The following is a 16,877-nucleotide window of genomic DNA, read 5'->3' as shown; positions in this document are numbered from 1 at the left end:
CCTGGCTGGCGCGGCCCCCGGCGGTTCCCCGGGGCAGGGGCGCCACCATGACACCCGGCATCACGTGGGCGGGGAGCAGGTGACGTCATCAGACTGTTCCGCCAATCCAGCGGAGGCGGGAGATTCAAAGGCAGACGCCGGGCAGCGCCTCGGCGCCTGGGTATCGTCTTTTCCCCTGAAGTGGATGCCAGTGCTTCTGTCCTCGGCGGATCTCTCTGCAGCTTACCCCAGTGTCTCCGGCATGTCTAGGTGTCAGTTGTTGCACAGCTTCCAGCGTTCCCAGCCGCTGCTGGGTTCCACTGCGCTCCAGTCATCAGTGCTTCTTGGAGTCAGCGTGGGCTGCAGGTTAAACGTCGCTCTCAAGTTATACAAGTCCTCAGTGTCTTTAACCCTTGCTCTCAAGTTATACAAGTCTTCAGTGTCTTTAACCCTCGCTCTCAAGTTATACAAGTTTTCAGTGTCTTTAACCCTCGCTCTCAATTTATACAGGTCCTCAGTGTCTTTGACCACCGCTCTCGGGTTCTTCAGGACATCGGTGCCTTTAGCCACCGCTCTCGAGTTCTTCGGATCATCGGTGTCTTTGGCCACCGCTCTCAAGTTCTTCAAGTCATCGGTGCCTTTGACCACCGCTCTCAAGTTCTTCAAATCATCAGTGTCTTTGACCAGCGCTCTCAAGTTCTTCAGGTCATCAGTGTCTTTAGCCACCGCTCTCAAGTTCTTCAAATCATCTGTGTCTTTAACCACCTCTCTCAAGTTCTTCAAATTATCAGAGTTTTAACCACCGCTCTCAAGTTCTTCAAATCATCAGTGTCTTTTAACCACCGCTCTCAAGTTCTTCAGTCACCAGTGTCTTTTGCCATCACTCACAAGTACTTCCGGGACATTCCTCCATACGCTCCTTCTCTGTTATGTGACATTGTGTTGCTCTCTTCCTGCAATAAAGTCCTTTAATATTTTCACCAAGCTTTACTGTCAGAGTCCTGTATGAGGAAGACCTATATCAAGCCATCCCTGTTTCGACCCAACTGTGGTTCCTCTCCCCTACCATCGGAAGAACCCCCGAGTTCACAACACCCCCAACCTAGGTCAGTGACAGACAGAAGGATTTGAGCAAGCCTACATCCACAGAAGATCAGTGGTAGCTCTCCAAGATGTTTGGAACAACCTCCCTGCCGAGCTCCTTCAAAAACCGTGTGCAAGTGTACTTGTGTGCAAATGAAGATTTGATGCTGTTTTGAAGACAAATGGTGGTCACACCAAATACTGATTTGATTTAGATTTCTCTTCTGTTCATTTACTTAGCATTTTCTTAATTGATAAAAATAAAGTATTAGCACTTATATTTTTGAAAGCATTACTACTTTGCAGCATTATTTCAACAGCTGCTTAAAACTTTTGCACAGTATTGTATATATATATATATATATATATATATATATATACACACACACACACACAGAGAGTAGGTGCGGATCTCCAATAAATTAGCCATGAAACTCCGTAAACCACAACGTTTCAATGCCCTTTATTTTTTATAGGCATTTTCATCAGGAAATGCCTAACAAATAAAGGGCATTGAAACGTTGTGGTTAACGGAGTTTCATGGCTAATTTATTGGAGTGCCGCACCTACTCTCTGTGCATCGATTTCATTGTGAGGGCACCCAGAGCTATATTTGTCTAAAGTGGCTGTGCCGGACCCCTACCTGTCTATATATATATATATATATATATATATAAAACAAAAAATCAACCCTAATATCTTGCGCTATACCTCTAGTCTCAAACCAACAAGAAATACCCTCTGTCAGATAAGGTATTAAAAGTAGATTACAAATAGAAATGGATTCTCGTGGGAGCCAATATGCCTTTTGTATGACAATAATTAAAAGTTTTTATTGTACAGAAACAAACGATATTTATCCTAAGCGTTCGTTATTGACACAACCTTCTAAAAATTCATATAAAACAATATTACAATCTTATACATAAATTACAGTTGGATGTGAGGATTTTACAGCCAGGTGATCACAGTCAGAACTCGAAATGGATGTATCTCCAACCAGATGTTTGTGATAAGGACTTTGTTAACCAGACGTTGCAAAACCCAACGCGTTTCGTCCGTTAGGACTTCATCAGGGGTTTGGAATCAGTTCTTATAGTAGGAGTGATTACCATTGATTAGAAAGGTTTAGAATATCCAATGATTACATCCAATCACATATTCAATTCGATAAATATAATATCTAGATAGACTTCAAAAAAATATATATAAATTTGGTTGAAATTAGATGATGTTACGTTCCCTATTTTCAATCAAGAATGGTGGAACCTTATAGTCTACCTCTGTTTATACATGTCACCAAACAGAGAACTTAGGAAAATTTCAAATCCTGAACGAAACTATTCCTTTTTACAGGAACAAGTGCAACCTCACTGAATCCCAACTACAGATGTAGATATATATAATGTTTCAATAATTTAATACATTTTCCTCTGTAATCGTGGCAGTCAGTATAACAATGGCCTTTTTCCTCTTTAATTAAAGTATCCCCATTATACACTAAAAGTAACTCACAGGGACAGTGGTGCTATAACTGCTACTTATGGAATGGTCATTTTATAGAAAATATTGGTTAAAAATATAGATGTCGTCAGGATTAAGAAAATAATCTGTAACATGTATACGTTTTGTGGAAGAAAACTGTAGCTTTCTCAGGAGGAGGTTGTATTTTATCCAATAAAATAATGTTATGTCTATTGCAAAAGAATAACTATGATTTATCGTATTGGCATGTTTATGAAGATCACCAACTGCAACATTTGTATTTTTTTTTTTAATTTGATTAAGAGTACACTGCGGACTTTGAAAAAGATACATAGATTTTATTTGACTTGTGGAGGTTGTCGTCAGGGGAAATAAAAAAATCTTTTACAAGTAACTGGATCGCTTACATTTTTATGTAGTTAGTAAAGGTATCCGGACTCCAGGTCGACAGCAAAAAGGTCGACACACCTTAGGTCGATGCCAATTGGTCGACACACCTTAGGTCGACATGTTCGAAAGGTCGACATGGACAAAAGGTCGACAGGAACAAGGTCGACATGGAAAAAGGTCAACATGAGTTTTTCACTTTTTTTTTCTTTTTTTGAACCTTTTCATACTTAACGATCCACGTGGACTACGATTGGAACGGTAAGCATGGCGAGCGAAGCGAGCCATGCGCGGGGACGCGGTGCACTAATTGGGGTTCCCGGTCACTCTATGAAGAAAACGACACAAAAAAAACAAAAAAACATAAAAAAATCATGTCGACCTTTTTCCATGTCGACCTTGTTCCTGTCGACCTTTTGTCCATGTTGACCTTTTGTCCATGTCGACCTAAGGTGTGTCGACCAATTGGCATCGACCTAAGGTGTGTCGACCTTTTTGCTGTCGACCCTCAGTCCCAGACCCGTTAGTAAACAGGCATGTTGTTCATGTCAGGAATGCGATAGTTTTGGCTGGATAGGAATTTCCAACTACTGAATCCCTGAAGTCCGCTGGTCACAGCCAGAATTACCTCATTGGTTCCTGTACTGCAGTCTGAACTTTCACACCCTGCGATAGATGTACTAGCCTTGGAGAGTGATAAAGTGGAGAGAGATAAAGTACCAGCCAATAAGCTCCTACTGTAACTGCTGAGTAATACAGACTGTGTTTCAAAAATGACAGCTGGGAACCAATTGGTTGGTAGTTTATCTCTCTCTCTACTTTTTTACTCTCCAAAGTTTAGTACATCTGCCCCAGTGTCACATTTATTTACTCCTGTGAAGAACCCTAGATGTTAAGAAGTGATTATAAATATTAAGGCCTTGCAAGTTGTGTGTCATTTACGTCTGAGTTATGAAGATATCTCCCACTTTTCAATTGACTAACTGACTTGGTTGGGATCCAGGCTGTCAAAATACCCCCGCCGGAACATCGCGATGCCGGGGCACAGGAGCGGTAAGATGCGGGTGTGTGGGGAGGAGGTTTGGTTTAGGCTGCAGAGCGAGGGTTAGGGTTAAGCTGTGGGGAGGGGGGTTAGGTTTTGGCATCCCTGGGGAGAGTATATAACAGGTGATATATGCTCCCTTTAGTCCACGTCGCTCAGCAATTACATGTTACAGTTTCCTGCACATAGGGGTTTCGTTTATTTTTTATTTACAAGAGAGGACCAAATTCAGGAACTAGCACACAATCTCAATAATGATAATATCCCACTGATAAGTACTTATTTAAGTGAGGAGGTAGTCTGTGACCGATTAAAACATTTAAAGATTAATAAGTGACCAGGTCCCGAAGGAATTCAGCCAAGGGTTCTAATGGAGCTTCACTCCAAACTTGCAAAACTGCTATTTTTGATCTTTAAAGATTCAGTTATATCAGGTATGGTTCCCAAGGACTGGCATATAGCGGAAGTAGTGCCTATTTTCAAAAAGGGAAGTAAAGCTGAACTGGGTAATTATAGACCAGTTAGTCTTACATCTATAGGGGGAAAGTATTGGAAGATATTCTAAGGGATAGTATGCAGAAGTTCCTTGATGCCAATAAGGTCATTAAAAGGAATCGACATGGATTTGTGAAGGACAGATCATGTCAAACCAACTTACTTGGCTTTTATGAAACAGTAATTGCGAACCTTGATCGGGGTAAGGAGGTAGATGTAATCTTTTTAGACTTTGCCAAAGCTTTCGGCACAGTACCACACATGCGACTTATCTATAAGCTACAAGAAATAGTGCTAGGGAGCACAATATGCACTTGGGTTAAAAATTGGTTTGATCAGGCATGTCCAAACTGTGGCCCTCCAGCTGTTGCGAAACGACATATCCCAGCATGCCCTGACACTTGCTGTCAGAGAATGCTAAAGCTGTGTCAGGGCATGCTGGGATGTGTAGTTTCTTAACAGCTGGAAGGCCGCAGTTTGGACATGCCTGGGTTAGATAACAGGGAGCAGCGCATTGTGGTTAATGGATCATTTTCAAATTGGACTGAAGTGCTAAGTGGTGTGCCAAAAGGCTCGGTACTAGGACCACTATTGTTCAACATTTTCATTAATGACCTAACAGAAGGTCTAGAGAGCATGGTGTAAATTTTTGCAGACAATACCAAATTGTGTAAGGTTATAAATACGGATGAGGATGCTGAGTCTCTGTAGAATGACTTAGGTAAACTAGAAGCATGGGCAGCCAAATGGTGAATGCGTTTCAATACAGACAAGTGTAAGGTAATGCACTGTGGTAGCAAAAACAAAAATAACACCTACAGATTAAATGGGGTAAAATTAGGGGATTCTGTACTGGAAAAGGACTTAGGTGTTCTCATAGATATCAAACTAAGCAGCAGTACCCAAAGTAGGATTGCAGCAAAGAAGGCTAATAAAATATTAGCATGCATAAAACGGGGAATTGATGCAAGGGACGAGAGTGTTATACTCCCGTTATACAAATCACTAGTGAGGCCACATCTTGAATACTGTGTACAATTTGGGGCACCATACTACAAAAAGGATATCCAGGAGCTAGAAAAGGTTCAGAGGCGGGCGACCAAACTAATTAAGGGCATGGAGACGCTGGAATACGAGGAAAGGCTTGCAAGGCTAGGCATGTTTACACTGGAAAAGAAGAGACTAAGAGGGGACATGATCAACATCTACAAATATATAAGGGGACAATACACAGAGCTTGCGTGGGACCTGTTTTTGGTAAGATCAGCACAGAGGACTCGTGGACACTCGCTTAGGTTAGAGGAGAGAAGATTCCGCACAATGCGGCATAAAGGCTATTTCACAGTAAGGACAATACGTGTTTGGAATTCCCTGCCTGAGGGATTTGTAATGGCGGACTCAGTCAACACCATTAAGAATGGGTTAGATACATTCCTAATGTATAAGGATATACAGCAGAGCTGGCCAAACCGGTCCTCGAGATCTACCAACAGTTCACATTTTCCAGACCACCTAGCTGGTGCACAGGTGTAATCACTACTAATGAAGATGTGCTGCATTCATTCCTAACTGACAATTCTACAGATCTCCAGGAGGTCTGGAAAACATGAACTGTTGGTAGATCTCGAGGACCGGTTTGGCCAGCCCTGATATACAGGGTTATGGTGCATAGTCACGCACTATAGTTATTATAAAAAGAGAGATAAAACGCAACGGCTGACATCAGCATCAGACAAAATTTTAGACCAAAATAATCCTGCATACGAGACCACAAATAGGTTGAACTCGATGGACAAATTGTCTTTTTTCAACCTTAGATACTATGTTATTATATAACAGGTGATATATGCTCCTTTTAGTCCACATAGCTCAGCAATTACATGTTACAGTTTCCTGCACATATGGGTTACGTTTATTTTGTTGACATTCATGTCGACAGTCTGTCCATGTTGACAATTTCTAGGAGATATTATTGATGTTGGCATTGTTACTAGCATCCTTGGTGACTGCACCCTAGCAAGCAGCGATGTACTCTGGATGCTAGTAGGGTGTATTACTGCTTGCATGACAGGAAGGGATGTAGTTATGTAACCAGCGGTTTCTGACAATACCTCCCCCTACATCCGTCCATGACACCCATAGAGTGGGAATAGAACCTGTGGTGAGCGCAGCGAGCCCACAAGCGGCTTGTTGCTTCCCCCCCACACACCGGCCATGTCGATGCCGGGATCACACATACCCAACCTGGCACAGAAAGCGAAGAGTAACTACTTCATATTTGTAACTAAGACTTCAAGTAGTGGGATCTGCAGAAGTTGTCCAACATGGGAGAAAAAAAGTCAAATGATTTTAGGAATCTATACTTAATTATACGTTAAAACGAAACAGATTAATAGACAAATTATTCACCAGAACAAAGGGTAACCTGTCTAATACAGAAGTCCAGTCTAACAAAAGAGCAATGGGGGTGTAATTGGCAGACTTGTAAAAGAAATTGCTGGCATGAGAAAAATGCAGTAATATCAGAAACACAATGCGAGCACATCTCATGAGCGAGAGCACCTTCCGATATCCCACTAGGTATCCAAGTCCAAACAATCAGAAAAGTATTCTTTCCTTAATGTGACAGCTGACCTGTCATGTCTAATTACCTCAATCTACTAGCGCACAGCAAGACAATCATACATCAATGACCTTCAATAGTTCCACTCCGGAAAACATTCTAAGCTAAAGCTTATCTTCAAATCACTGGGACTGGGAAAACATCCAAAAAGATAATTTGGAAACAATTGTATAGGGATAAATGTGGCGTCGGGGGTAACGGAAAAAAGATACATGAGGCCGGTATTACAGAGATAAAGAAAACTGCATCAATACACTTCAGTTTCTGCAATTTGGTAGCTTAATATGGTGCAGAAATGTATCCTTCATTAGCCTGGAAATTTGTACCAGGCCCCTAGGCGTATCTGTAGGGGATGGGGCAGACTTCCGTCTGCATGCCCCTACTAACCTTATTCATGAGCAAGTCAGCTCATTTAACTGGCATGGTCAGATCACAAGCGACCGTGCCGCAAAACTGTGTGCCTCAGTATTTGATGAGGAGATCCGTTCTGCAGATGTGCATAATATAATATTTAAATATTTTTTAAAAATACTATTTAAACCATATTAAATAAAATGTAAAAAAAAACAATTGTATAAACGTTTTTGAAGGGAAAAATAGTCAGTTAAGTGGTGAAAAATTGTGTGTGGTGCAAATGAAGTTACATCCAATACAGAATAACGGTCTACATTTTTCCCTTTTAATTTTACAGCATATGCTTGACTAGTGTCTTAGATGGGACAATCTGGAACTGCATTAGACATGTACTATTTACATATAAAACAACTAGACATTATAATAAATTAGTAAGCAAAATAAGTAACTTCTGTAACTCTAGCTATGAACGAGTGGGTATCATTGTATATTAAAATTGTGACTGACTTTACTCAATACCCTGCTTTCCAAGTTTATATGGAACCGTAAGCGACCTAGAATAAGTCTTAAAAAAATGTTGCAGTCTGTACGTCAAGGAGGAGTAAATCTACCTAATATTAAATAATATAATTTGGCTTGCCTTCTTCGCTTTGCCATGGATTGGCTCAGTGGTAGCGATATATTCACGGATACCAACTTAGAATCTCAGCTTTGTACTCCCCTCTCCCTTGGTTACCTTTTACTATGCGCGCCCCTCTCAAATAAAATCCCACCAGTTTGACAATTTATGATTGTATTCCACTGTCAAGGCGTGGAAAATGGCTAGAACATTTCTCGGTCTTAAATATTATTATTCATTATCCCTACCCTTACTTGGGAATTTGGAATTTCAGAATGGTGTTGCCTCTCTACCTTTTAGTACTTGGTATTCTTCTGGTCTACTAAATTTACGTAACCTACTGACGCCCTCAAATACTCCTCTGCATATGTTCTTTTATTCCCAGGCTATATACTATCTGAATTCCATTCTTCCTCAACTTAAGGAACAAGATTTTTTATATCTTGTAGATTCCCTTTTACGTTCCAATAATTACTCCATATCATCTGTATATGCCCGTATCCGTTTGGAATTAGACCCCCACACTGACCTTCCTGACCTGGCAAAATGGATCTCTCAAGTTCCCACACTACGGTAGATAGCTTACTGGACACCTTTTTTACGACTCTTAAATTAATACCGGCAAGTATGTATCAGGAAACGGCCTATAAACGGTTACACAGGGCCTATATCTCACCTAAACAAGGTTTTTTAATGGGTATATCTGACAGGGCCGGATGTAATAAATGCTCCGTGGCGGAAGCTGACCTCCTACACTGTCTTTGGGATTGCCCTGTTATTCAAGAGTTTTGGCGTACCTTACACCACTATCGCACCTCAATTTTAGGCATCCCCTTTCAATGTACTGTTCCTTGGGCCTTCTTTGGACACCTGACGGACCAGCCTGGAATTCTAAACACTGACAAAAAACTGATTGTATTGCTTTCAGCAGTAGGGAAAAAAGCAATTTTACAACAATGGATTCATTCTACCCCTCCCATTCTCTCTATGGCTACCTCTAGATTACTCTTTTTATTTACTATGGATTGGCTGGAGGCTTCTATTCATAAGGAAACCTTAACTCCTACGCTCTTTACATACTGGGATAAGTATATACATACCCTTTCTCCCCACACCAAAATAACAATACATAAATGTTTACAATCCACCTCTTGGTATTTGCTCCAACGAATTGATGGCCGGGATCCTTTGGCTGACTGAACCGTTTACTCTCCCCCTTCTTTAACGCTCCTCTCTCCCCTCATTTCTTCTTCTATCTTCCTTATATCTTTATCTTCTTTTTGCAGTTGGGTGGACAATTCTATGGACGGATCGGTGGCCTGTGGTACTTGGCGAGTGATTTTGTTGATTTTGTTTATCCTATTGAATCCTGTTTTGTTTTTTCTTTTAGAATTGAGTAACAGTATGCAATCAGCTGTGTTTCGTTCTATCTCTGCTATCATATAGCCCTGCTGTCGCTCTTTTGATAATTTACAGTTTTTTGTTTTTCTTTTAATGTTATCGATCACTAATTTCTCTTTAGTTCATCTGTTATAGTATATGATTATTCTAGAAAATTGGAAAATTTTCTGCATTTCTCCTATGTATGTTGTGTACTCCCATTTTTTCTATTTGGTCACCGCTGTGATGGTATATACAATTTACACAATGTTCTCTTTACAATTTTGTAATGTTTATTTGGAGGACTTTAATAAAATATTTTGGAAAAAAAAATTGTGACTGACAAGCCCCACTAGAAAGGGGTCATGTACTGATTACTGGAGAGGGTTACTGTGAGCCATGGAGGAAGCAGCAGAAATGATGAGGTCACGGGAATGATGAGGGCATGGTAGTGACATTGTTGTAGGCTATGACATCACTTTTATAAGCAAAGATCAGTGTGTTCATCAGGTCTTAACACCCTAATCTGCATAAAAAATAATACATGGGGTTCAAGAGTGGGCAAGACCTCCCCCTCGCTGGCCTCCATTATTTCAGAGATGCTCACATTTCCAGAGGGAAGTCCATTCATATGGCACCGTGTACCTATGAGAAGAGCTAGGTGCTGGTGTTGAATACAGAAAGCCACTTTAAAGTGTGGATATATAATTATTATGAAAAACAGTATTAAAAAAAGCATCAAAATAAACACAGATTATTTTTATATTAATATTAATAATGTCATTAATTTCAAAGGTTTACTGGTAGCCTGATTTACTCCTGGGAGTTCCCTTTGTTTTATTCTGTGTTTCTTTTGATGCTTGAATGGGAGGAGGAATTAATGAAGCGACTGGCGACTGCGAATAGTCGCAGCCTGGCACGCCATGCAGCATGCCGTGATACAACATACCGCATCACAGCACGATGAGCATGGCTACATCTGTAATTTCCAGATCTCCCACATCTTCTTTCAAATACATTTATTTTTCATATCCGAACTTAGCAGGAGAACCTGTCGAGCCTAAGTTGCATATCTCTAATAATTTGTATGATGCTGCATAAAAAATAATGACTGATATTGATGTTGCAATGTGTAAACTGGTTCCGCTCAGGAGTAAGAAACCCCTCAGCACCTAAGAGAGGTTAATGATATAATGATAACACTTACGATCTTCACTTTTATTTACCAATACATACTGTATGTACATTCAGAGGACTGCAAACAAAATTCTTTTAATAAGAAATAACTATTTTATTAGACAAACGCCATATTTGTACAATAATTGCACTTGTGCCTGGGCTTGCTTCACTGTGTCCCTGAAACATGTTCTTAATCATAATGTATAGATCTCTAGTATTTATATGCAAGCAGGTGTTTTTATAATCTTGTTTAGTAGCATGTGTCATTCAACAATAAACTCTTCCCTCTCATGAAATACTACAGTATGACATTGTAAAAAAGGACAGAAAGGAATACTCAAACAATTGTGCATCGCAGTCAATCATTGATACCGTGAAAGTCAAATTATCCAATAACCATCAAAAAAAGTTACAATTATACACAGTTATTAGAAACTAGCGCCCTGTCCTAGCTTCGCACAAGAGCTGACTTGCTTCACTAAAATCATCACTGCTAAGCTCCCTTTAGTCATAGATTACTGTTTCATACACCTAAACCATCCTCAACAAATGCTTTATAGAATTGTGAAAACCACATCATGATCCGTCCAGTGGTTCTCCAGATTAGCCTGAACAAACATACAGATGCTTACTGGGGACTATGTAGAGATACAGGCAGGAGCGTCGCTAGAAACTTGTAGGTCCCATAGCAAAATTTGAAGGGGCCCCAATGCTTTAAATTTAGCAGTGAATTTGCTGAAAATACATAGCTCCTTTAACTCGGTACCTACTACATAATCCCTTTATTCATTATTTAAATGAAAACTGTTCTTGCCTGCCATCTTTAGGTACAATAATGTGGTTCTAAACATGGTCTTGTCTACTTTCGTCCATGCTACTTCTGATTAGCAGCCACCAGCCTTGGGGAAGGGGCAAAGTCACAGTAGGAATGGTGGCCGGGGCAGAGTTACATATAGGGAGAGGGGGTCATTGGAACACATGGAGAAAGGCGGTCAGAGGAGCATAAGGAGAGGGGAGTCAGAGGAACACATACGGAGGAAGAGGCCAGAGGTACACATAGGGAGGTGGGTCAGAGGCAGGCTTGGGGGAGGTCAGGGTACACATAGGGAGGTAGGAGGCATATGCACTCATGGGGAGGGGGGTCAGAGGAACAATTGGGGAGGCAGTGGTCAGGGGCACTCATGGGGAGGAGGAAAGAGGTATATATGTGAAGGAGAGATGATAGATGAACATGGGGGGTAGGAAGTAAAAGCACTCATTGCAAGTGGGGTCAGAGGCACTCATGGGGAGGGGGTACAAAGTCATGCTTGGTGAGGCAGGGGGCAGAGGTACATATGGGGAGGGGAGATGATAGGTGCACATGGGGAGGTTGGAGGCAGAGGCACTCATGGGGAGGAGGGTCAGAGGCACACTTAGAGAGGCAGGGGGTAGATGCACTCATGGGAAAGACTTACCTATATTACTAATGACTCATGGAAGCAGGTGAAGGACGAGCATTAAGGAGAGATGGGGGTGGTGACGTATGTGAGGTATGAGCTGTAATTTCCTCCCCAGTGCAGAGTTGCAGACTGAAGCTTTCTATATGAGAGAGGAGGGACACGGGAGCTGCTGCTGATCAGTCTGGCAGGTGACCGTGCAGCCAACTGCCGCCTAGACACAGGCTGAAGACTGCCTGTGACTAATAAGCATTTTACAGGAAGGATAATCACTCCTGTCATCCTTATATAACACATCAATCACTGTCCCACACTAATTGTTGTCCCCAGAAGTACCCCATGTAGTCTCGCCCCCATAGTTACATAGTGGGAGTGACCATGAGTAGGAGAGTGCAGCTGTCTGTGATCAGCAAGTTGCTGTATGGTGCAGGCAATGGAACAGTTACTTTGTTCTCTCACTGTCATGTCCCCTGAGGTAAGCTGGGTGCAGGGGGGAGGTGGACCTCCAAGGTGCAGCGAACCCCTTAGCAACCACACTACCACTCCCATGGTAGCTACTCCCTTGGATACAGGTATCTGGACTGCCTATAGTTCTACTGCAAAAATCTGAACACAGCTACTGCAGTACCACTCTTGGCTATTGTACACTGTAGAGCCCTACCATCATTGGTGTTTCTATAATGGGTGCAATGTGTTCAGTGCACACAGGCCCCTGGGTCCAGAGGGGCCCACACAGCACACATTACACCCATGTTTTATTATTTACCATTCCGGAGTCCCGCATGCAAAATGGCTGCCGCACATGCGCAGTAGGAATTTAGACCTGTACATGCACAGTAGACTCTGGCACAATGCCAGAGTCTACAGCACCATGAGGAAGTGCACCTGGAGTCTGTAAAAAAAAACCTGCCTACCATTATTCTCTTACTGACTTGCTTCACTAAAATCATCGTTGCTCGGCTCCCTTTTGTTATACTATAGATTAATGTTTCATACACCTATGGTAAACCTTCCTTGACACATGCTCTATAAAATGCTGAAAACCCCATCAAAAGGTCCAAAAGTTCCTATCAGATGGACAGATGCCTACCAGGGACTTTATTTTATACTATTTAGAGAACATTATACATCAACCATGATGATATAAAATAAAGAAGAGCAAACCATAAAAAAATTATAAGAAGGTAAATGTCCATGTGCAGTAACCCTCTTAATGCACATGGACATGCATAAAACTACTAGACAAGGCACACCATAATGCTTGTTACGGAGCCAGGCTCTGATTGGAAGGCGGTTAACTAATACATAGCAGAAGGATGACCATTGATGGCTGAAACAATTAATGGTTTACCTGTGAATGGGTTTATGCCATGGAGGTTAACCACTGATGGTATCAGGGGGCAGCCCGCATCTCCAGGACCAACGTAGTGACGAAAAAGAGGTTGGAAAGCAAAACCACGCCCCAAAATCTACACCCCCATCTCACGGCACGCACATAGCTTCTTCAGGGCCGCACCGGGTGGCACTGAGGTAACATCCCTGCATTTACAAAGTGTTCATACTAACCTTGATTATTTTCTTTCATATTGTGAACCTATTCAACTAAATATATTGCATTATTACAATTTTTCCTTTTTTGTTGGGTCTACATTATTTTGGTTGGCCTCAGGAGATCTGCCCATCTGTGACCTCGCTACCTTGTTCAAGCACAGTGGAACTGAAAGAAGTATTTACAAATATATGAAAAGCCTGGCAACTGAAAAAAATATTTTTACTATTTTTTTCCATTGATCCCTGTGAGATGGCAATGACACAATGACATATGGAGGATTTCACATTCCTTGTAATATTGACTTCCACATGCTATTACGGACTGTGAATGTTGATAAATAGAATCCTATAATAAATAGAGCTCTTAGGGAGGAATTCAGTAAGTGCGATTATATGCCGCACTTATGGTGACGCTGTCTGAGTCTGGTATGAGTCCAAGCCTCGAAGGGGCGAGTTCTGATGCCATTGACAGCGTTAACAACATGCCATCACAATGGCAACTCACCCCCTCCAATGCAGGGATAAGTAATTGTATTACCTCCATAATGTACATAACTGTTATCTGATACAATAATAGTGATTATATTTAGTACAGCATAAAGTACAGAACTAGGTCACTTTACTACAATAGTGTATTACATTTAAGAGAAGAGAAATCATTATAATTATTCCCCCCCCCCCCCCCCTGTGGCGATTAACAGACAACTCTCCTTCTCATACTCTATGAAAAGTAAACAGAAGCCTCTGTATATGAAAGTTTAGTAAATTGGTAGCTGAGGAGCAGCTGCCGCAGGTGTAGTAGTGCTGGGTTTAAGCACTAAAATTCTGCCATACTTGGAGGGCAGTACCCAGAGGACAGCACCTGCACTAATGCACTAAAATGATGTTAAAATGTAATCTAAAATTGTGATTTCAATGGTCATATTTTAACCTTGGGCAGCACGGTTGTTGTAACTGTAAAGATTACGGCTTCAGAGCACTGAGGTCTTGGGTTTGATTCCCACCACGACCATACAGTTTAGAGTTTTTATATTCTCCCAGTGCTTGCGTAGCTGGTAGTTTAAATGGCTTATGACAAAATGTAACCTTAATGTGTTCGTCACCTAGCAATCGCCTCTGAGACAGAGGCGGTCGCTGGGCGGGAGGGGGCTGAACGGCGGCGTTAAACTGCCGTTTAGGGGGAGCGGTCCGGCCAACGCAGGCGTGGCTGGATCGTTGGGGGGGGCGGGCAACGACAATTAACTCCCGGCCAGCCGCAGGAGCTGCGCTGGCCGGGAGTTACTCCTCAAATACAAAGGCATCGCCACTGTGCGATGCGTTTGTATTTGTGCGGGGGGGAGGGGGGCGGACTGACATGTGGGGTGGACTAGCCCTGTGCTGGGCGTCCCCCCGCATGTCAGGGAACATGATCGTAGCTGTGCTAAATTTAGCACACCTACGATCAACTCGGAAATGACCCCCATAGATTGTATGTAGAATGGTGCAGGGACTGAGGTGAATGGTCTAATATTTTCTTTAATGCACTGCGGAATAGGTGTGCGCTATACATATAGGGGGTAATTCCAAGTTGATCGCAGCAGGACATTTTTTAGCAGTTGGGCAAAACCATGTGCACTGCAGGGGAGGCAGATATAACATGTGCAGAGAGAGTTAGATTTGGGTGGGTTATTTTGTTTCTGTGCAGGGTAAATACTGGCTGCTTTATTTTTATACTGCAATTTAGATTGCAGCTTGAACACACCACACCCAAATCTAACTCTCTCTGCACATGTTATATCTGCCTCCCCTGCAGTGCACATGGTTTTGCCCAACTGCTAAAAAATTTCCTGCTGCGATCAACTTGGAATTACCCCCATAGTCTGGATCATTACAAACACAACTGAGGACTCTCCTTAAAATCAAAGGGTCTACTGTTTTCATCATCTTCCTAACCATGCTCAATTGTGAAGTAGTTTAATAGTAACCCTTTGCCTTTATGCTTTCAAAATCACCAAAAAGTCATCATATAAAGACAAAAAAAAAACTTTAAACTAATACACTGCTCACTACTAGATGTCATCTTTTGGAAGCTACAGAAATCGCAAACACTTATCTACATCCAATAAATATATGCAGAGTATTTCACAGGATGAGTACATTGATCCACAAATAGAACATCACAACATAAGCCGTTTACTTGATGCATAAACATATATTGCACATATAAACATCAAATGAGAGATATTGCTCATAAAGAATATTGTGCATTGTGTACAAAAAGTATGTGCCAACTGTTTTATGGGTGTGGTACTTTTGAATAGTTGAAGATTAACTGTATATTATTTTTAAACTATATTGTCTTTAGGGAAATCCTACATTTTTCTAATACGCAAAGTCCTTCCAATGAAAGTATTTTAATTCCTTGTTATGGAAAAAAAGGATTCTTATATAGAATAAAACATTATCTGGAGTAACATGCAATGACATTTTTAGAGAAATCTATCGAAAAGTGCTTTGAACCAGCTACCAATATGAACTGAATTAGTTCCTAAGCTTTGTCTTTTTACTTAACACCTGCATAAATACTGTACATACTGAATGGGTCAGGCTGTGAGCAGAGGTTATGTTGGTGATATTATGTGTTGTACTGAGCTATGACGTTAATGCAAGTCTCTATTTAATGCATTCACATTATCTACCTTTGCATCCTTTGTGTTTAGAAAAATATAAAGCACTTACTTGCTTCTTCTGTTTTTTCGGGCTCTTCGGATGTGCCTTCCTCTTGCGTTTCTTGTTTTTGAGATGTCTCTGTTGGTTCCAAAATACTGACTGGCGACAGTGGAGCACAATGACTTAACCCAGCATCTCTTGGAAGTGTAAAACTGCGTGGTTTTGCCCTACTGCCACCTAGTACTTGTAATCTGTTACCCTCCGCTAGAGGATATAGGCCATAGTGATCTTGTTGGTGATATTTTGGAGCTGGAAGTGTAGACTGCCGCCTGTGATCTGGGGAAGCCACTCCGGGGTCAGTAAACACAGAGTCCTCCAGAGGAAGAGTCTGAAGATAGTGAAGTCCTGAGCTGGTTAAAGGCGTCTCAATTAAATCCTGCCAAGATCGCCGCTGACTGGCGGTTTTACGCATCGGAGAATCATTGGTACTCCCGGGTTCCTGACGATTTTCTTCATGGGAAGATTGAGACTGCGAGGTTTCTGTGGAAGATAACCTGCCGTGTTTTGTTTCCACAAAAGGGCTGGCACAAGACATCTGTAAGGAAAGAGAGTGAT

General features: G+C 41.6%; 1 protein-coding gene across 5 annotated transcripts in view; it reads right to left on the bottom strand.

Annotated features, from left to right (window-relative positions):
• The window catches only part of CNKSR2 (connector enhancer of kinase suppressor of Ras 2), an 805,595-nt gene that overhangs the window by 110,039 nt on the left and 678,679 nt on the right, over positions 1-16,877 (bottom strand). For all 5 annotated transcript variants that reach the window (XM_063955759.1, XM_063955760.1, XM_063955761.1 and 2 more), the window contains one exon: positions 16,332-16,857. In XM_063955759.1, the coding sequence (XP_063811829.1) occupies positions 16,332-16,857 (526 nt within the window). The remainder of the gene's footprint in view (positions 1-16,331; positions 16,858-16,877) is intronic.

The sequence above is a fragment of the Pseudophryne corroboree genome, chromosome 2 (genome assembly GCF_028390025.1).
Source record: "Pseudophryne corroboree isolate aPseCor3 chromosome 2, aPseCor3.hap2, whole genome shotgun sequence".
Taxonomy (NCBI): domain Eukaryota; kingdom Metazoa; phylum Chordata; class Amphibia; order Anura; family Myobatrachidae; genus Pseudophryne; species Pseudophryne corroboree.
The sequence above is the reverse complement of the archived record's forward strand: the minus strand, read 5'-3'. Positions and strand labels throughout refer to the sequence as shown.